This window comes from Aspergillus eucalypticola (assembly GCF_003184535.1).
Source record: "Aspergillus eucalypticola CBS 122712 chromosome Unknown BO83scaffold_1, whole genome shotgun sequence".
NCBI classification, from domain to species: domain Eukaryota; kingdom Fungi; phylum Ascomycota; class Eurotiomycetes; order Eurotiales; family Aspergillaceae; genus Aspergillus; species Aspergillus eucalypticola.
This window is the reverse complement of record NW_020290275.1, coordinates 871,542-890,977: the sequence shown is the minus strand read 5'-3', so window position 1 is coordinate 890,977 and position 19,436 is coordinate 871,542. Positions and strand designations below refer to the sequence as shown.

The window sequence follows — 19,436 nt, the reverse complement described above, 5'->3', positions numbered from 1 at the left end:
CATCGCAAACATAACCGGCTACCTGCAGCCCCGGTCTGGCTTAAGCCTCGATCGGGTAAGGCGTGGGCGCCGAACTGCCGGAGCCGTGGGGTAGCCGTACGGATACCAGATTGATACACAGTGCAGCCAATGAGAAACACCCGATTATAGTTAGTCATCGCATCTGTGAATCCTGGGGTAACTAATCGCCCGTATTGCATTTATCAATGGAAGTTGTTAAAGGTTTATGCACTTAGTTCAGAAACTCTTTGTGGGATTACTTTCAAGAACCCGGTGAGATGTCATCCCATTTTGCTAACCCATCAACAGATACAAACATCTCCAGCTAAGAGGCATCAGATAGACTTTGAAAGTTTGCATGACCAGCAACGTGTTGAAACGGAGGCTCGAAGAAAATTCCCCCTTAATGATAGGAGTCTCTATAGAAAACCCCAAATTACAAATGTACATATCGAGTCAATTGTTCGTCTTGCTGCCATTCAAACCAGGTAGAACCGTAGTATTCTGGCATTATCACCTCTGATTCTTTCTTGGATTATGGCGACATCTGGAGCTTGTCAAGATCAACCTCAATCAGCACTGGAATAGAATTCAGTATCGTCGAGATCTCTTGAACTCCACATGCTGGTCATAGACAGCATGTGATGCAGCCCGCTTCTCTTTCTGCAAGTGTACTGACCTCGTCGGAGCTTCCAACCGTGATGGAACTCGGACGGCGAACTCATGAGCGCTTTCGCGCATATGAGACAGGAAAAATTTGGCATAAGCAGCCGCCGTGGCAGCGGCATACTCCTGCCACTGATCGTTCTTATGCGAGTCAGCATAATCGCATATGCCACGAACGACAAGGCAGTCGGTGGTGGTTCTCATGACTCCTGCCGCCTCCATCTCAACACAGATCACATTTTCCTGGCCCAGGCGGTCTCGGTATCTTGCATCTCGAACGAGCTGATTACCAGATGCGATAAGACCGTAGAAAACGCTTGGGCCGTCATGCTGTCGAGTCCTTGGACTTCGGCTGCCGATGCACTTGTCACAATTTGGTTCCGTCTCAATGTGCACATCACCTGCGTCGAATAGCATGTCTTTGTCTGCGCCTGGGTATAAGTATTTCGGTTGCATTGAGGCAATCAGATCAAGATCGCCAAGGAGCGGATTCGAAGCGGACTGGAAGGAAATGAAGCCATCGGACTGGATTTTCGTGATGACTGCTCGTAAATAGGGTGGTGGTTGTTGTTTCTGTGCCGTCATCTTAAACTCGGAGTTCTGGATCCATTTCCCCATATCACCTTGTAGCACCCCGGTACCGACGACGACATCACCAAGCCGTATGTCCCGATTTGCGGAAGGTACTCCCCCTCCGATTCCAACGACCAGGCAGAATTTCACTCGCGGGAAAGTTCGGATCAAGTGAGAAGCAACATTTGTGGCGGAATTCGTGCCATAATCATCGTGTGGGAGACCAGCAGCAACCACATTGAACCCTTTCATCCGTCCGAGACAGTAGCAATTAGGGTCATTTCGGTCTTTTTCGAGGTCAGGGTGGGTTGAATCGAACAATACGCGGACGGCAAGAAGTTCTTTGGACAGCGCACACACAATGCCTACCTCGTAGTCCTCGTGAGTAACACCTCCAGACGGGGACCTTGACAATGACAGTCTCCTGGAACCATCGGTAGTGGCAGGAGCTAAGCTTGTTCCAAGTCCTGAGTCGTGGAAGTCGACGTCTGAATCGGACCCCGAATCATCTGAGCATGACAAGACGTCTTTCTGTTCAGGGTAGCCGGTGTCGTTCCAGGTCCATCGCAAGTCTCTGTTGTAACCAAATAATATCGCGCCATGGCTCCAACTGCTTGGTCGAATGGAGTTCGGCTTAGGGATTCTCTTTTTGAAGTGCGAAGGCAGGATTACTTGTGCCAGTTCGCAATGTTCTGTCTGTTCCGAGAGTCCAATGCACTTGCAAGCAGGGGGGCCATTGTCTAGGCAGTTGCACCAAATCAAATTGCGGGTCAGTCGGACCGGTCTACTATGTGGATTTCCAAACCGATCGATGATATTTGTAAGATCATACCCACTGACTGCAAGGTAAGATTTACCTTCTGGCAATGTGCTCCAATATGGGCATAGTTGGTGGTTATCAACCGGGCGAATAATCTCACCAAACCCCGTCCCAAATAGCACTGCCGCACGAATATCTCTGGTAAAGTCAACCCAGCTTTTCCCTCTGATCCCCAACTTACAAAGCCGAGGATACAACGGGTCTTCCTGGGTCGCTATATCCTTGAAATCCCATCCTTCCAGGTTTCCCCGAGACATATTGAGTGACGCTCCGCCGCCTGCCCTCATGATATCTGCTTGATGATCCATGATCTTCTCGAGCATGTTATACAAACGATCGACTCTATCTTGAATCCGTACTGGAGGTAGAGTTGCCTCACTTGGTTCGCTCTGTTTTGCGTGGTACAGTTTCAGACTAAGGTTATCAGGGTTCAACAAGACCTCCATTGCAGAGCTTGGGTTGAATGTGTTCTCTGGGACTTTAATGTCGGTAAGATCTAACTGGAATGCAAAGCCGAGTGGATCCGTTCTGTTGAAATATAGGGAGGCAAAAAGAAGGTGCAATAGAGCGCAGGCTCCATTCACCAACCACCCCCTTTTGGCTCCTGCATCCCACATTACCACGTATTGTCTGGCAATCCACGAGAGCTTTTCAATGTACTCATCCCGAATTAGTCGATACGGTATATCTCTATTGCCATATATTGCCGGGTCACCGCCTGTGATTAGCCTGCCTGCCGTGATCAATGTGTTTTTCAAGCTGCAGCGAGCGGACGGTGGCCCCAACCAAGACCGATTGATCGAATAACTAGCATCTGTCGCTCCTTGTGGCAAGTCAGCTTGTGAAACCCTTCTCCACCCCTAGAATCATGCTATGACATACCGGCATAGTATTTTGCGTCAGAACACCAACCAAGAATATGTCGGCTCGACTCCAAATCGGCTAGTGTGATGTGTCCGACATGAGCCCCAATGCCATCCAGATACGAAATGCGATCTCCATGCACATTATAACGAAGGTGCCACATCATCTGATCCTGATCTTGGATGTACTCTGTCGGAATCAATAAGCTAGAAAATCCTTTGATGAATAGCTTATCTTTAAAAACATCCACCTGCGTTGCTTGGGCTAGACCCGCCAAAATGTTGAGCGGGATTTCAAGGCCAGTATTTTGTCTGGAGCGGTATGGTATTGGGAAGCCCATCACCACTGTGGGGTTTCGGAACAAGTGATGCCAGCATTGTCCCAGGAGCGGCGACGAGCTCGCTTGCTCCTGATCCTCACACTTGAAATCAATACAGCATAATACCCGTGTGATAGCTGCTGCTTGTGGATTTGGGTTCGATGCGTCTTTATAACTCATACCCGGGTATTCCTGTCTACTAGCCCGGGCGAACTGAAGCTTCAAAGCTCGAATCTCTTCTTGTTTCAAAGCCACATTCCGTCGGTGTTCCCCCTTGACTTTCAACTCGGCCACTTGGTGCTCCAGCCGTTCAATGTGGTCCTTGGTCCGCTGACGAATGGTTCTTTGGGCTTCCCAATCGTTGGAGCGCTTCCTCTCCAGCCGTTCGGCAGATAGCGACGTCACATTACGAGTCCCAGCACGGGACTCGCGCTTTTTGACCTGGGGGGGTTCTGGAGAAGGGCTGGCGCTGTTGATGAACGGTGTGCAGTACAATATCCTAGAGTTGTGGGGCGAGGAACGGAGAGCAGAGCCCAGCCACGCAAGTTGTTCCCCAATCTCTGTAATTGAACTCTCTATCCCAGTGACTTCAACTAGAAACTCCTTTTCATTCGTCCAAGCCGCGAGTTGTGTATTGTCTGGCAGTGTACCTATAGACATGATAAGCATCCGCGGGTACCAATGGGAGAAAAGCGTACGGCTGTGTTTATAATCATGCTCACTAAGCAGTGTAGCCTCGACTAGCTGAAGGATATCGGCACCATGTGAATGCCATGTTTGCTGAAGGTATTGCAAGCAAGTCATTGCTTGAGCATCCTCACTGGACCCTGTAATCGTGATTATCTTCCCAAGGAAGCCTTCTTCACTTATGTCATACTCCTGCTCTGCGATGAAAGACGCGGGATCCCAATTGAGAAGGAATACTACCTGATATATTGTTGGCTGGTCATATCGACTGACTCTTCGGGATGACGGGAGGATCTCCAGGATTCGGTCGCGAATATCATCTTGAATATTTGGCTCTGCTGGGTGCAGGTGAAGTTTCCTCCGAAGACTTCCAATTAGCCATTCATACACTGGGCTGGTGGTGATCAAGTCCCAATATTTCGTATGTTCAGGGAGATTTTCATCACCATCTTCAATTGGTATATCTTCGTCAACGTCTGTATTCACTGCCCCACTGTCGAATTGTGGAATGGCAAAATAATGACCTGCGTCCTCTAGATGTTGATCCCAGAGGTCCATGAGGTCGCCTAATTCCATTTTGGTGTCGTCATGTGTGGACACGTAGGTTTCAGTCTGATCTTCTAGGTACTTCATTCTCAATGCATTCACAATTTCACTGCCAGGCCACTTTATCAGTTTCTACATGGAGGCGACGCCAAGTCTTGGGGAAAGACTAACTTTCTATGTCGACGGATGAATACCATGATATCCCTGTGTATCTGAGTCGAGCCTATTTGACCAAATCTCATTGCAAAAGCTTTCAGAAGTTGAGGAAGAATACCGTGAATTCTTTCCCGAAGGTTTCGGGTATCTTGATCATACTGGGCTTTTCTGAACAAATCATTGACCAATTCGGAAATATAGATTTGCTTATCCGAAGGGGAAATGCTAGACTTAGTTGTATAAATAGATTCAGTGTCTTCGCCGTGGTCGTCCTCTGCCTTTCTCGGGCTAGCTGCCGCCGAAAAGGGGAATATCTCTTCGCCAGACACTAAGCTTTGAACATTATGAATATGTTCTGTGTGATATACATCTCGGCGTGGAATCTTTTGATGGGTAGTAGATGCATATCCAGAATCCGTTGGCGGCACACTGAGGGTACTTTCCCTTAGTCCACTCCATTCCGGGGTTGGATTGCTATCTCCCCTCTTATTGATGCCTCTTGCTTGGGGTGGCGGAAACATCATAGAAAGGGGTGGAGACGCTACACATGGTTAGGATGTTTAGTGGCGCATTCCTGAAATAGTGTACGTTGAGTCGAGATATCTCACCGGAGTGTGTTGTTTGTGGAGCTGGAACCATCAATAGAAGCTCCTTTGCATAGGCCGCTGCCGCAGCTGCTGCATATTGTTGCCATGCCTTGTTTGTGTGAGAGTCTGCATAGTCACAGATGCCCCGAATGACCAGGCTTGGAAAGATACCCATGAGACCTGTGGTCCCCACATCGATACAGAGGACTCCTAGCTCCTGGCCTATATGATCTCGAAGTTGGCTATTTTTCATCACTTGATCCCCAGACGCAATGGATCCATAGTGGATGACAGGCTCATCCTGCTCTCGTTCAGGTCGTATTATCAACGTGGATCGATCGCAATTCGCACACGAACCAGGTGCGATATGTTCATATTCAGCTTGAAATAGACAGTCCTCTTCTGGTCTCAAGGACTTGCCGAAAGGAGACATTTTCCTTTGAATATCAGCCATATTCTTGGCGATTTGACGCCCCATAAGCCCCCTAAGGCCGTGATCGGTTTGGAGGGTAGCTAAAGTATTTGACAGATATTCAGGGATCTCACTCAGCGGTCCGGTCCGGAAGAAATATTTCCTGCTTGATGCTCTATCAAGATCGTACCTGATCACCCCTCCAGATTTGCCTGTTAGCTGGCTCACTACAACATCGCCTAATCGAATATCGGCGCTGCTCCTTGGTACGCCACCTCCAATACCGACTGCAAGAGAAAAGCGGATGGCAGGAAAAGTCGAGAACATCTCCCTTTCCAAAGCTGCAATTGCCTGAGTATCACCGCACCTACTCCACGGTAAACGAGCAATAACGATGTTGTAAATTCCAATTCTTCCAAGGATAACCCGATCTATAGCCGAAAAATTTTCCGACATTTGTAGATGTAATTCATCCAACATCATTGACGCAACTGCTGTATCCAGAGGCGAGCCGCATATCCACCCGACGGTGTACTCATCGTGGCGTGGGGTTATATCGTGGTCCTGTTGATGGAGAGTGTGCACGTCGCTTTTTGATGAATTTGTGGACATCTTCTGTACGGCGGATGGCTGTCAGACCACGAAGCACAAGCGAGGAGAGAATCAGGAAGGATAGAGAGATCAGTTTATCTCTCTCCTCTTCTAGTCCCACTTGGGAGATAGAATTGTAGTAATAAGAAGGGGAGGAAGATGGGCTGTACAATGATCCGACTCTTGACATAGAAGAGGCTACAACGGAAGAGGTGGTGGAATGGCCGTCACTTTGGGCAAGAGTGGGCGGGGTTAAGAGCGAGGCTGAGCTTTATCCCGATTCAACTGCCTAAATTTCTCCCAAGGCTGAAAGAGACGAGACATTCATCCTATATAAACTGGATTAATATTCTGCATACACAAATCGACCATTGCTCCTAGGATGGTTCTCGCCGGATTTCTATGTAATTTATATACCGCTTTCGCATCGTCTAGAAATATGATATCTACGATACCCTTCTCCTTCCTGGAAGCTGGTCTTGCTGCTTGGCGCCTCGCGCGCAAAACGCCAGCCAGCTGGCCGTAGCGCCTCCCAAAATGATTCAGAGCTGACTGTCTCAGCCTTGCAGAAATACGCACACATTTCTTTACCTAGCTAAGCTTTGTCGTGGTCCTTGTACATTTCTGCCAGCCAATCATCATCATAACACGCTTCTAGCTGCTTCTTCCATGCTTCTTTATTGGACTTGACTTGACTGAGAATTTTCTTGATGTTTGGGTACGTAGAGAATTTGTCCTACAAAGGTTATCAGCTCTGCTCCAACCAGCGTGGAGACCAAAGACGTACAGGTAAAGCATCCCATACTTTAGGATGTGGACCTCGGTTCTTGAATGTTCCACAGCCACTTCGCGCATACTCGGTGAACAGGAGAGATCGGCTACTTTCGACCATGAAAGTCATTTGATCTGTGCAGTCAGCAATTTGCCCCAAAGTACATCTAGGGCTATTAACCTACTTTCTAAAACTCTCCGTGGATCGTTCATCTGGTTGCGTATTTCACGCACATAGTCATCGCTGAAGTTGCCATGTGGTGTATGGCTGACCTCAACACTACCTCCACCAGGCGACCTCAGAGCGTCCGAGTCCGCTTCCATACAGACACGCAAGAAACTCTGTTGCCGAGTTACGGTGAAAATACGGAGGACGAAACGTGTTGGACGCCACATCCCATCGTGGCCCAAACCATAGAAAGTCAGCTAATGGCGTGACTGGATCTCTAGATGGGGCAGTCAGTACGCAATTCACGGACGGGTCGGTGTGATCGATAGAGGTTGCATTTTGGGACGCGAATTTGGTCAGATCGTACTGTAGGGGACCGTCAGTATTCATTTTCACCGTCGTCCCACAAGGTAATTGTTGCATACCTTGTAGGGAACGACATTTCCATGCCATGCTACCAAATCAAAAGGACTGTGATCCTGCTCAATGATGCTATATCGACCATTTGCCTTGTTGACAACCTCCCAGTCTTCATGGAGGTTCTCGTCAATGTGGGCTACAGGGTGGAGAAAGTCTCGTGGATTTGCTAGTCCATGACCACCCAAGGGACCCAAATCAGGTAACTCCCAGCGAGAACCCCATACCTCGATGATGTACCCACGAGCCACATCATGCTCGTGACCTAGGCAGACAGCGAAGCGAATTCCACGCGGGACCACACAGATTTCACCTGGTTCCAGGAACAGCATCCCCATCTCCGTTTGTATGTCGAGGATTCCTTGTTGAGCCACGATTAGAAAGTCACCGTCCGTATTACAATATGCTCGGTGGTCCATATTTGCATTTATCATGAAGACATAGAGTGCAATGCCTTCTCGCAGATTTGGATCTCCACTTCCCCCAAGGGTGTGCAAACCATCTACAAAGTCAATCTTCTCGTCATCGTTGGGAAGAGGAAACGGTGCCCATTCAGTCTGACCAGCAAGCGTTATCACCTTAGGATTGAGTGTAAGGAAGCAGTTCTCGATGTCTGATTTGTGTTCATATGCTTCCCTATAGCCATCTTCACGACGTCAGGAACATCGGTTCGGCATGAAAACAGAGAGGAATACATACTGTGTGCAGCTGCTGGCCTCACCCGGTACATATAAGTGCTAAAGTTGGCATGTCTTGAGGCTGTGAAGGCAGAGTACGTAAGGCTTCAGTGTATAGACCAAACCGCGGCTCTTGTGGGTTATTTTGACCAGCTGGTAAGGTCCCTGGGATGACCTCTGACTGAAAGCGGTTCCCAAACCCAGCCATGTATTCGTATGGATCATTGTCGCGGGTAGGCTTCCGAGTCATGGTGTCTGTGTAGTGGAACACTTTAGTCAGGTCTTTGATGGGTTTTCGTTGATTGGATGTGGGTGCCTGCATTGTGGAAGAAGTATGGGACCAGAAGAAGCTAATAAAGCTGTAATAATGAATCGATGGATCAAGATTTGTGTGACTGAAGTTGTATAGATACAGCAGCAGCAACAAAAGAGAGTCTTTAAGTATATGATGGCAATAGTAGCTGATTAACATGATTGAGACATACGTCAATGCATAACCTGAGGGTTTGAATAGGCCCCTCATGATCCCATGATAGCTTTGGACGTCCAAATGATGGGGTATGTGGAGCAAGTCAGCATATTGGGGGCTAGCTGATGAGCTGTGGGTATCCGTTGCTCTTGAGCAAAGACCCACATGGCTGACAGCGAGGTTGAACCAGTTTCATGGAAATTTGAGAGTGTCAAAGATCCCATAGATAATCCAAGGGTATTGACTATCATCTGTCCCCGCATGAAGGGAAGCTTCTTCCCCATAATCCACTCCTCCAATGCGGGGCTACCGACTACGTATGTGGAGCCATTCCACGATGGCAACTGGGGGTATGAGACCGTACCAATTAAGCTTATTTTTGGTAGTGGGTGTTATGGGGCATAGCTAAAGGTGTTTATTGCATGGTGCGCAGTCTACGCCATAAGTATGATCCAGATAGTAATACACACATATGAACTGAGGGATACGCCTCTAATCAAGAGCAAGAACATCTTCCACCATTCTCATCGTCTCATGACGTAGACGCTCCATGTCCAGCTTCGACTCACGATATTTCTGAGTTACTCTCTTGCGAGCGCGGCTTCGGCTTCCACGCACCGCTTGACGTATGCTTCATAGTCGAATACTTTGCATTTTTCTTCAGTTCCTAAAAGTGCCCGGAAGGCTCCTGAATCAGTTTTACTAACAGATCCGATGGAACTTCGAGACACAACATGGGAGATGGTGATTCGCGGACGTGGGGCGCGGCATATCTGTCCAAATAGGGATGCTGACATCTTGAGGAAGTAAAATGAGTTGGGCTATGAGTTGGCTTCAGTAAATTGTAATATGTGAGATCTGTATTGGCTTCCTCATGGGCCATGAATGTATGAGTAGCCGAGTCGTCCCTGTGGATAGAGCGGAGGTATCTGGAAATCCCCGCAGATGCTCGGGGACAGCCCCGCAAGAAATGTGGGGTTTTACATATGCCTTCATGCCTTCGGTCTCTCAGTTTCTGTATACTATGGTGCAACATAAGGTCTGATGGAAAATTTATCTAACTAATATTGTGAAGCTTATCTGATGGAGGTCAAGCCAAGTTAGTGGTTGACAAACCTCCCACAATGATGCGTAGTTCATGGCAGTAGGCAATAGAGATCTGGCGAGCACTGACATGTTTGCACAGCATAGTAATAGAGGTAATAGTTGTGTGATTCTCACACTGCTATCGCGTTCACAGCCAATCAAGTGCTTTTTCTTATCAGGATGGCATGGTTTGTCGCGCGAAGTCACATGTGCGGGGTCATACAATAATGTTTCGCGTTGAAAGTAACATGATCTACTATGGTATTCTCTCGAGCTACGTAGTCAATTGAGTACCAAATACAGCAATGGTCAGGCCTCAGGTATACCAATTGTCGGTGGGCGCCGCATTTGACGGTTTGAGCCCACAGGAAAAGCTCTATGCTCATCACATGGCGAAGTACCACACATGTCCACCCACAAACGCGCAGCGATAACTTCTGACATGTTGCATACAAGGGCTGCCTGGAATGGCACGCGAATTATCCTCCGTCAAGTATCTCCAGAGGCTAATGGCATTTTCAACTTTATAATGGCCCTTTACCATAGCTGTGACGGGAATTGGGAACAACTTGCCACCGAAACTGGAGTCAGCATTCAAGAAATAGAGAATTTCCTGAACTACGCCGCTACATTCCTATCGAATGTTGGCAATTACTTTGTAAGGATTATCCTGGGGCCCCTAAGTGAACATTACCTCATTCGTCTAGGGGTCCGGTGACCAGAAATTCACGCCTGATGTATCCGAGGAGGCTCTTACCTCTCTAGCATCAGTATCTTTGTCGGCGAGTAAACTCCTTGAGCAGATCAAAGACCCAATGATCAGCCCTCTTCCGAGCAGTTTAGGCCACCCTGGACCGTTTACCCAATCATCATATTATTTGGGTGAGAACTGCCTTGAGTCTTCAGAGGATATTGCCACGATATCAAAACTCATGGAGGATCAATCAATCATGCCTGAGAACACTCGACTAAAGATATATCAAGATTCTGAGGCTTGTTGCTATGATATTATGCAAGCATCTGTGGTAGAGGACAAGGTGGCATTGGAAGGATTTGGTGGGTCGGGAGCGTCCGATAAGAAGGCATTTCTGATGAGAGGAGATCACAAAGAAGAACTTGAACGTATTTGTGATTGCCTACAACAAGCCATTCCATATGCGTCAAGTCCTGCTCAAGTGGACATGCTGCGGCAGATAATTGAAAGTTTCCAGACCGGAAGCCTCGAAGCGTACCGCGAATCGCTGAGGATATGGGTGAATGACAAGGCCCCTTCGGTTGAAACAGTCATAGGCTTTGTCGAGCCATATCGCGATCCATTAGGTGTTCGTGCAGAGTTTGAAGGGATAGTCGGAATACCGGATGCTGCCGAAACCAAGATATTGAATACGCTTGCAACCAAAGCGAATCAATTGGTCTACAAACTTCCCTGGGTTGAAGATACCGGTGACAGCAAGGGCCCTTACGAAAAGGAATTATTTGAGCCACCTGATTTCTCAAGCATCAACAGTGAGCCTCCATATGCCCAACCATACCCTGAAGCTGACACGTCTAGGTCTGGTATACTGCTCGAGTATCATTTTCCCAGGAATCAACCTTCCAAACGTCAGTAATCCATCCAAGGTTATTGCATATCACTAACTTCTAGCAGTATATTGACATTCGACAAGATACAGGCTACAAAAACATCATCTTCAGTAACCGCATGGTGTCTGAGAGTAGTCGATCTCGCGGTTTACACATGGTGGACGCATCAGAACAAGACACTTTCAAGAAGCATCGGTTCCATGCCTACTACATCTGGGTCGTGCTGCATGAAATCCTCGGACATGGCACTGGAAGATTCTTGACTGAATCTTCTGATGGTGGTCTCAATTTCGACATTGGAAATCCGCCCCTGGATCCCTTTACTGGAGGACCCGTGGAAAGCTGGTATCGGGCTGGGCAAACATGGACGGGGGTGTTCAACGACCTTGCAACAACAGTGGATGAATGCAGAGCAGAACTCGTCGGCGCTTACTTGATCGACGACCTAGAAATACTGAGCATTTTTGGCTACACAGGCCAAAGCGAGGTCAAGCCCGATGACAGTAAGTCGCCCCGGAGAAGCCAGAAGACTAAAGCTAAGTCTGTTACTTACAGTCGCCTACAACATGTATCTTCAGCTGGGCGTCGATGGACTTCGAGGCCTTGAGAATTACGATCCCACGACCCAAGTAAGTTAAGACATGCCGGATATTGAAGGTAGTGCTAACCGATGACAGAAATGGGGACAAGCACATAGTCGAGTAAGTCTAGTTTACAATCTTGCCATGTTAACGCTCCCCTAACTCCAATTTAGGCACACTATGCCATGTTTCGGCACCTCCTCCGCGACAGTGGCGGTCTCTATAGCGTTACGAGCAATCTAGAGAAGAATAGCTTGACGGTCAAAGTTGACCGATCGCGAGTAATCTCTCATGGCAAACCATCACTGGGTCGCATGCTCTTGAAACTTCATATCTATCGTTGCACCGCTGACGTCTCCAACTGTCGCCGTTTCTATGAGGATCTATCGCATGTTGACGAACAAGCTCTGAAATGGAGAGATATTGTTGTCTCCAAGAAGGATCCTCCTCTGGTGTTTAGCCAGGCCAATACTTACCTTGTCGGTGATGATGTAAAGATAAAGGAATACGAACCCACAGCTCGAGGAGTTGTGCAAAGCTGGGCGGAAAGAAGTATTGAATAGTACTTCCCACTCGGCATATTACTACACAGCCAGAAAACAATTGCACAGAAAGCCTTCAAATGATCGCAAACTTCCCCATTGAACCCACCAAATGCGCCCTGCTGTACAGAACTCTGAGCAAATCGCAAAATTACCTCCAAAACTTTACCCAATTCACAGGATCGCTCTCTTCCATCCAAAGCTGAACCCACGTGCGAGGCGTCGTGGTAGCTAACTGCCTCTGCAAAACGACAATGCGATATATCAAAATTGGTAAGTCCCACGGACGATAATACTTCTGAACAAGCTCAGCCGAAGCCACACGCTCCTTCTTTCCAAATAAATTCACCAATAGCGGGCTTGCCAGAGACACTAGTAGGCTGGAATATACTTGGATTTGGCACATGTACTGCTGGCGGTAAGACGGTCAACTCCGTTTGTTAGATGAGCTTTAAGGCCCTTTGGCTTATACAGTGACACTAGCAGAGTCATTGTTAGATCATTGACTGTCCCAACATGACAAAAAAGCTAATGGATTGCTATTCTTTGTACATACAGGAATTTACTATATGAAAATATCCGTAACTATCATGTAAGTTACAAACATCAGTTCCGAATCAAAACAAAGATTAACCAAGTGTAGTGTAATACATACATAACATTTTGCAGAACAAAAAGAATGAAAACTCAAAATTCTTGTGTCATTATACTGATACGTGTGGAAGATTCCAATCCGCTGCAAATGCCCTATATTCCTGCCTACGCAGGATTGGGTACATTCCACAAAGGCAACATAATCGAGTATGTGCCTACGCATATAAAATAACCTCAGAATCCTGTCGTCTACCTGTCAAGATCATAAACCATCTGATCAAGGCCTTTGTTCGTTTGTCGAAATCTTCTCACCTATCTCGGCATTACTGAAGAGAAAATCTTTAGACATACACCGGACAACACCCAACCCCGACCGAGTCAAAATCATGCCGTACTACGTCTATCTCCAAGAGCACGTCATCGACGAGTTGCAGGAACCCTTCCTACAAAGACACTACCTGGTAACTGCTGCCAATGCCCTTGCGGCCAGTGATTTCCTTGTCGGACTGGGCAAATATGCTGAGGCAAAGGACGGTCGGGTGTATAGTGCTAAGGCGGAGACCATGGAGTGGTGGAACTGTACGGTAACTTCAGCCGGTGACATCCGGTGGATCTACAACGAAATCATGGCCAATAGGCCGGAGAATTACAACAATGTGGAAGAGTTGGCCGATAGCCGTGGTAAAATCATTCTCTGCGAGTTGGACATAGCGAATTGGCCAATTATTCCTGTCATTCAGAACACTTCGCTTGATGATAGGGATCACCAGATCTATTAGATCAGCCACTTTTACCATATGACGAGGATACATTGGCTGATTCGAATGCTGATGGTTGATGGAGTCTTTGTCTTAAGGGGACCCAGAATGGTTTATGGTTACGGTCACGTGGTTGTCGGTTTCCCGAACCTCTTAGCAGAAGCATGTATCAAGTATGACCAGAATGCGAAATAATTATGTCTTTAATATTAAGTGGCCAGAGTAGTCCATCTTCACCCTCCATCATAATGTAGAATCCAGGAAAAAGTTGTTGTAAAGCAGGGGAATGTGGCTACCCCAGATCGAGACCCCACAAGATCTCCCGAGTCGGAGGGAAAGTCGGCAGAGTCAAGGCTGGCCAGGAACCCCGGCGAGTTCACCCGATTTGTCTTGCCGACGCCCGCCCCGCTATCGGAATCGTAAAATACACCCGTCGTTGTGACGGGTTTGCCCCATTGGGCGCTTATCTAATCAATCATCACTGCCGGAGGACCCTGAATTGACTGACGGAAAAGCAGAAAGTAACTAAGAAACAATCCGTGCATTGGGGGATACCGGTAAAATCGGAGAATGTTTGACAAGGCCATCCCGCTCCGATCGCGTGCCTCACATAGCGCTTTTGAGGGGAAAGACTGGGGTGATTTAGACAAGGGGGTTGTGGACACCCCGCAGGCAGAACGTTTCTCCCCCCCACAAGTGTACGAGGCAATACGACCCCAGCGGTCAGGCAGTGGGGTCGGCTTCGGAAGGCGGCAAAGCGATGCTGAAAGTCGGCGGCGGATAATCGCTTTTGTCGGCTGCGCCATTATGTTCACTAGCCGAACGGCGAGCTACGCGATGCTGCAAGAGCCGGTCTGGCCTAGGCTGAGCTTCTTTTTTATCGCTGGCGTTGTCCTTCCTTCTCTCTTTCTCTTCTTTTCTTTCTTTCTTTTCCCCAGTTTTTTTGGATTCCCTCCGCAGATCTCAATTCTTTTGTTTAAGGCTGGCCGACAATCATGTCGCGGCCTGTTCCTGCGGTGTTCCGCCCCATCTGGAGGCGGAATTTCTCCGTCTCAACTGCCAAGCGCGCAATCGATAAACTATGCCCGTCCGCTCAGGAAGCGATCAAGGATATGAAGGGTTCTTCGACCCTTCTCGTTGGTGGTTTCGGTTTCGCTGGTGTCCCTACTACGTTGATTGATGCCGTCCGTGACCGTCCGGACATCAAGGATTTGACTGTCGTCTCCAACAATGCTGGAATGCCCGGTGTTGGTCTCGGTAGGTCTACTCCAGTGCAATTGAACGATCACACTGTTTGTGATTGGTCTAACGGACAATGATAATAGGCCAGCTGCTGGAAAGCAAGCAGATCAGCAAGATGATTGCCTCTTTTATCGGTGAAAACAAGGTCTTCGAGAAAATGTATCTCACTGGTGACCTCTCTCTGGAATTGACCCCCCAGGGTACCATTGCGGAAAAGTGTGCCGCTGGTGCCGCTGGTGTCCCTGCCTTCTATACCCCTGCTGCTTACGGAACAATTGGTACGCATACTTCAATGGCTGTCTATGTCCCGGACTTAGACTAATTATTCGGTTGTGTAGTGCAATCTGGTGAACTCCCCGTTCGTTACAACAAGGACGGTAGCGTCGCTATCAAGAACGCCCCCAAGGAAGAACGCGAATTCAACGGAAAGAAATACATCCTGGAAGAATCGATTTTCGGTGACTACGCCCTGGTTAAGGTCCACAAGGCCGACAAGCTCGGTAACTGCCAGTTCCGCAAGTCCATGAACAACTTCAACGAGGCCATGGCCAAGAACGCCAAGTACACCATCGTCGAGGCCGACCACATCGTCGAAGTTGGCGAGATTGACCCCGAAAGCATCCACCTCCAGGGCATCTATGTCAACAAGGTCATCCAGAGCACCGGCGAGAAGAAGATCGAGAAGCTCACTTTCGCCAAGGACCCCAACGAGATGCTCCAGGCTGGTTAGTACTTAGTCCAAGCCCGAGTTCATAGCGCAAGTTTGCTAACATGTGTCGGTGTTGTAGGTTCCGGTGAGGCCACCATCCGTCGTGAACGTATCGTCAAGCGTGCCGCCAAGGAATTCAAGGACGGCATGTACGTCAACCTTGGTATCGGAATGCCCCTGATTGCTCCCGCCTACGTCGAGGAGGGTGTTGAGGTCGTCCTCCAGGCCGAGAACGGTATCCTGGGTCTGGGTGGCTACCCCAAGCCCGGTGAGGAGGACCCCGACTTGATCAACCCCGGCAAGGAGACCGTCACCCTGGGTCGCGGTGCTTCTGTTTTCGGTTCCCACGAGAGTTTCGGTATGATCCGCTCTGGCCGCATTGACCTGACCATGCTTGGTGCTCTCCAGGTCAGCCAGTACGGAGGTAAGCTCAGCACCTTTCACCACAAACTCATAATAAACAATACTAATCCTTGACTTCAGATCTCGCCAACTTCATGCTTCCCGGTAAGGTTAAGGGTATGGGCGGTGCCATGGACCTCGTTTCCAACCCCGAGAAGACCAAGGTCGTCGTCACCATGGTGAGTCACCCTCTACTTATACCACCACAAGTACATTTGAATGTCCACCACTAACATAGTTTTAAATAGGAACACACCGACAAGAAGGGCAACCCCAAGATCCTCCCCGAGTGCAGCTTCCCCCTGACCGGACCCCGCTGCGTGTGGAAGATCATCACCGATCTGGCCGTCTTCGAAGTCAGCCCCACCGAGGGTCTGACTCTTGCCGAGTACGCCGAGGGCGTGACTGTCGAGGAGATCCGCAGCAAGACTGCCGCTCCTTTCAAGGTTTCTGCTGATCTGAAGCCTATGCTGTAAATTTATTATTATTATACCACTTTTTTTGATGCATAAGTATGATGGTTGTTTATAGATTGTGATTGATTGGTTGTTGTATATAAACGTTGATGTTGATGACTGGTTTGGTTGGATAAAAAGGGAAATTCAAAACTAGATTCATGATATACACTACACTCATTATTCCTTAAAACATAAAACATACACAGACCCCAATACAATACAATACATCACTGATGGATGGCAAACGACAGAGAAAGAGGAGGGAGATTATCAATGTGTCGTCTTCGACCTATTAACCGACCCTGTGGTCCCCTTCCGCGTCCCCTCAACAGGATTCGGCGCAGTACCGGTATTCATCCTCCTAGCGGCAGCGACATTCGGGGCCTTGAAGGCAATATCATTCTGTTCGCGGTATTCCTCTTCCTCTTCCTCTTGCTGTTCGTGCCAGGCATTCTCGTAGTCGTCGATGGGGAGGTCGTCGTCGCGGACAGCGCCGTGGACTTTCTTCGGTTGCGGGGGTGGGGAGGCGACTGGTTTGGAGGGCATTTTGGATGAGCAGAGGAGATTGACTAGATTGGTTTATTGGAGGTGATTATTGGCCTTATGAAGGATGTTCTGTAGACTTATGATTGCGAGATGAAGTTGGGATGTGATGGATTGGTAATGGGGAAAAAGGTTGGTTTAAATAGCCAGGTATATCAGGAGTTATTGGGTAGCGTAGGTTTGAAGAAGCGTTATGATGAGGTCATGCATTATAAAGTATCATTGTATTTGGTATGATTGGATTTAGTTCGAATGGTTCCACAAAAGATGCCAGGTTTGTGCACATGATTGCTTGGGTGATATGCTGTGTGGTAATGGTACTGTGTATAGTTGGCGGCGAATATACTTCATCCTAGTATTGAATGGGTGATGGCGTCATGGCGATGTAAGTCGCGCAGTGTTTGAGAGACTTGCAGGATACCATGTGCTGAGCTATCTGTAGAGCATATTCCTGCAGGTATTGCTCAGGTCTCAAGTATTATATGGAAAGCTTTGGATGGAATGGATGGATGCTGCGGCTGAAATGGGTTTGTTGTGGGGACGGGCGGATAGATTCATCATTTCCCGATTAGGAAACATATCACGAGATTCTTGACACAGTACTTTCACATGATGCATGTTGTTATCACTGAAATCTTGGAAAAGTGCTTTGAGAGTTCTGACTCCCGATATTGTACTCGTTTGGTCATACTAATAGACAAATAGTAAATAACTAGACCATTGTATATACAGCATATAGGTCCCCTTTAACCAGTAGACCCAAGGACTCCTCCATAATAAAATAAGCATACTTCCATAAAGACACAACGCGAAGATATAAAGTTGTGACGTCCCAGCGACGGACCAGCTCTATCGTCAACAATCGCTTGCATGCCCCGTATATCTCTTGTCTAATAGACTACCAAAGAAATTGCTGTTGAAAGCTCACAGGAGGTGCACCCCTCCACAGACTCGGTTTCTGCAAACTAGGAAATTCATGGACCGCTTCCGCTCGAGTGCGTTGATACTGTATCGCTTCGAAAACAGGGTCCATTCGTGGACGATTCTCCCTGGCCTCACCATCTAATGCGCTGCTATATGAAACTTTAGTCGACGATAAACCGGCATCGATCGGACTATTGGGTATATCAATCTGGTGTATCCGTGGTAGCGTAGGCATTTCGCGATATCCTTGGAACTCGGGCATCTGGTCTTTTGGAGATCCAGTCTCCGGTTGGTATTCAGGGTGTGAGACAGAAGGACGCTCAACGGCTTCAGGCCCCGAAGAGTGCCGTGACGAACCATCTCCTTCATTGCTCAAACAGTCATTCTGCCAGTCCCGGATTTCCTGTACTGTGTGTAGAGGAAACTTCTTCCAATAGTCGGTGCCTCGCTTTCCGGGGCGGGAAGATGACGAGTACGTTTGAGGCGGACTGCCGCTGTTCCGATGCCTGCTTGAACGATCTTGGCGTCCCTGGACACTGGCAGAGAGCTGAGAGTCCGGGATCTGGGCGAGGAGATTCAGAAGAAGACTCTCTGTTTGGTGAAGACGGTGTTCCAAGGCTTCTATGTAACCTTTTGCCGGCCCACTAAGACGTATAAGCTTGGACACGTCCAAGTCCAGCAGCTAACGTAGCTTACCGTTTCAACTGTTCGGGCCAGTCGCACGACCGATTGTGCTGGTCGCATTGAGTGCAAATTGGCCTTTCAAATCAAATTGCATGAGTAAAAGATGGAACTAAAAAACGAAGAATTTCCTACTTACTTATTCCCGCTGCACTAGAAACACACGGACTGTTAGATGCGAAGAAACATGAAGAATAGAATAATCTCACCTTCTGTTTCCGGAACCGGCAGGAATTACAAGCCACTGTGATGCGTGACACTTTGTTCGGCTTTGCAGGCGCCATTGTTGACCGGTTAATAGTTTGAACGAAGGGTAACGCAGTAAAGTATGCAGTAGATTGACCGGCTCCGCTCGGGGATCATCGTAGTACAAAGTATCAGCCAGAGGGCAGGATTAAGAGGGCGCTGGAGGAAAAGCGTTATGGAGCAGCGGACTGCCGCCATAGAAAGGCTAAGCAATTCGGGTCGATCGTGATTGCCACTTCGGGATAAGCGCAGGGTCGGTGGGACTTCCACGGCTGAACGCTTAGCCGACGCGTGGCTCCTTCTCTGTGCAGTGCCTGTGCCTGTTCTTCAGGGATCAACAATCACCCTGCTCTGCACATCTG

General features: G+C 48.3%; 7 protein-coding genes across 7 annotated transcripts; 3 read left to right on the top strand and 4 right to left on the bottom strand.

Moving 5' to 3' along the window:
• Positions 1 to 263: 263 nt before the first annotated feature.
• BO83DRAFT_433342 (Pfs domain protein) lies at positions 264 to 6,439 on the bottom strand. The gene is made up of 5 exons (XM_025535677.1): positions 5,240 to 6,439; positions 4,647 to 5,172; positions 3,941 to 4,584; positions 2,942 to 3,892; positions 264 to 2,882 (listed from the first exon to the last, which is right to left on the bottom strand). Exons 1-5 carry the CDS (start codon positions 6,240 to 6,242, stop codon positions 592 to 594), a joined length of 5,415 nt encoding a protein of 1,804 aa, XP_025393317.1. The 5' UTR covers positions 6,243 to 6,439; the 3' UTR covers positions 264 to 591.
• Positions 6,440 to 6,816: 377 nt separating this feature from the next.
• BO83DRAFT_404719 (homogentisate 1,2-dioxygenase) lies at positions 6,817 to 8,577 on the bottom strand (the record flags this gene model as incomplete). Its single annotated transcript, XM_025533739.1, has 7 exons — positions 6,817 to 6,957; positions 7,009 to 7,127; positions 7,178 to 7,265; positions 7,291 to 7,527; positions 7,587 to 8,209; positions 8,243 to 8,289; positions 8,381 to 8,577. The coding sequence occupies 7 exons, from the start codon at positions 8,575 to 8,577 to the stop codon at positions 6,817 to 6,819; spliced, it is 1,452 nt and encodes a 483-aa protein (XP_025393316.1).
• Positions 8,578 to 10,115: 1,538 nt separating this feature from the next.
• BO83DRAFT_394784 (dipeptidyl peptidase III) lies at positions 10,116 to 12,538 on the top strand (the record flags this gene model as incomplete). Its single annotated transcript, XM_025533033.1, has 8 exons — positions 10,116 to 10,207; positions 10,267 to 10,468; positions 10,518 to 11,316; positions 11,363 to 11,412; positions 11,459 to 11,897; positions 11,950 to 12,023; positions 12,072 to 12,095; positions 12,149 to 12,538. 8 exons carry the CDS (start codon positions 10,116 to 10,118, stop codon positions 12,536 to 12,538), a joined length of 2,070 nt encoding a protein of 689 aa, XP_025393315.1.
• An 807-nt stretch (positions 12,539 to 13,345) lies between these two features.
• Positions 13,346 to 14,060, top strand: BO83DRAFT_374149 (uncharacterized protein). The gene is made up of 2 exons (XM_025530123.1): positions 13,346 to 13,399; positions 13,457 to 14,060. Exon 2 carries the CDS (start codon positions 13,498 to 13,500, stop codon positions 13,888 to 13,890), a length of 393 nt encoding a protein of 130 aa, XP_025393314.1. The 5' UTR covers positions 13,346 to 13,399; positions 13,457 to 13,497; the 3' UTR covers positions 13,891 to 14,060.
• Positions 14,061 to 14,783: 723 nt separating this feature from the next.
• BO83DRAFT_374148 (3-oxoacid CoA-transferase) lies at positions 14,784 to 16,834 on the top strand. The gene is made up of 6 exons (XM_025530122.1): positions 14,784 to 15,126; positions 15,195 to 15,389; positions 15,450 to 15,836; positions 15,900 to 16,244; positions 16,304 to 16,401; positions 16,471 to 16,834. The coding sequence occupies exons 1-6, from the start codon at positions 14,865 to 14,867 to the stop codon at positions 16,696 to 16,698; spliced, it is 1,515 nt and encodes a 504-aa protein (XP_025393313.1). The 5' UTR covers positions 14,784 to 14,864; the 3' UTR covers positions 16,699 to 16,834.
• Positions 16,835 to 16,892: 58 nt separating this feature from the next.
• Positions 16,893 to 17,336, bottom strand: BO83DRAFT_374147 (uncharacterized protein). Its single transcript, XM_025530121.1, has one exon. It carries the CDS (start codon positions 17,224 to 17,226, stop codon positions 16,951 to 16,953), a length of 276 nt encoding a protein of 91 aa, XP_025393312.1. The 5' UTR covers positions 17,227 to 17,336; the 3' UTR covers positions 16,893 to 16,950.
• Positions 17,337 to 17,945: 609 nt separating this feature from the next.
• Positions 17,946 to 19,227, bottom strand: BO83DRAFT_433336 (Zn(II)2Cys6 transcription factor domain-containing protein). The gene is made up of 4 exons (XM_025535676.1): positions 19,038 to 19,227; positions 18,968 to 18,981; positions 18,844 to 18,906; positions 17,946 to 18,791 (listed from the first exon to the last, which is right to left on the bottom strand). Exons 1-4 carry the CDS (start codon positions 19,110 to 19,112, stop codon positions 18,122 to 18,124), a joined length of 822 nt encoding a protein of 273 aa, XP_025393311.1. The 5' UTR covers positions 19,113 to 19,227; the 3' UTR covers positions 17,946 to 18,121.
• Between the last annotated feature and the right edge of the window lie 209 nt (positions 19,228 to 19,436).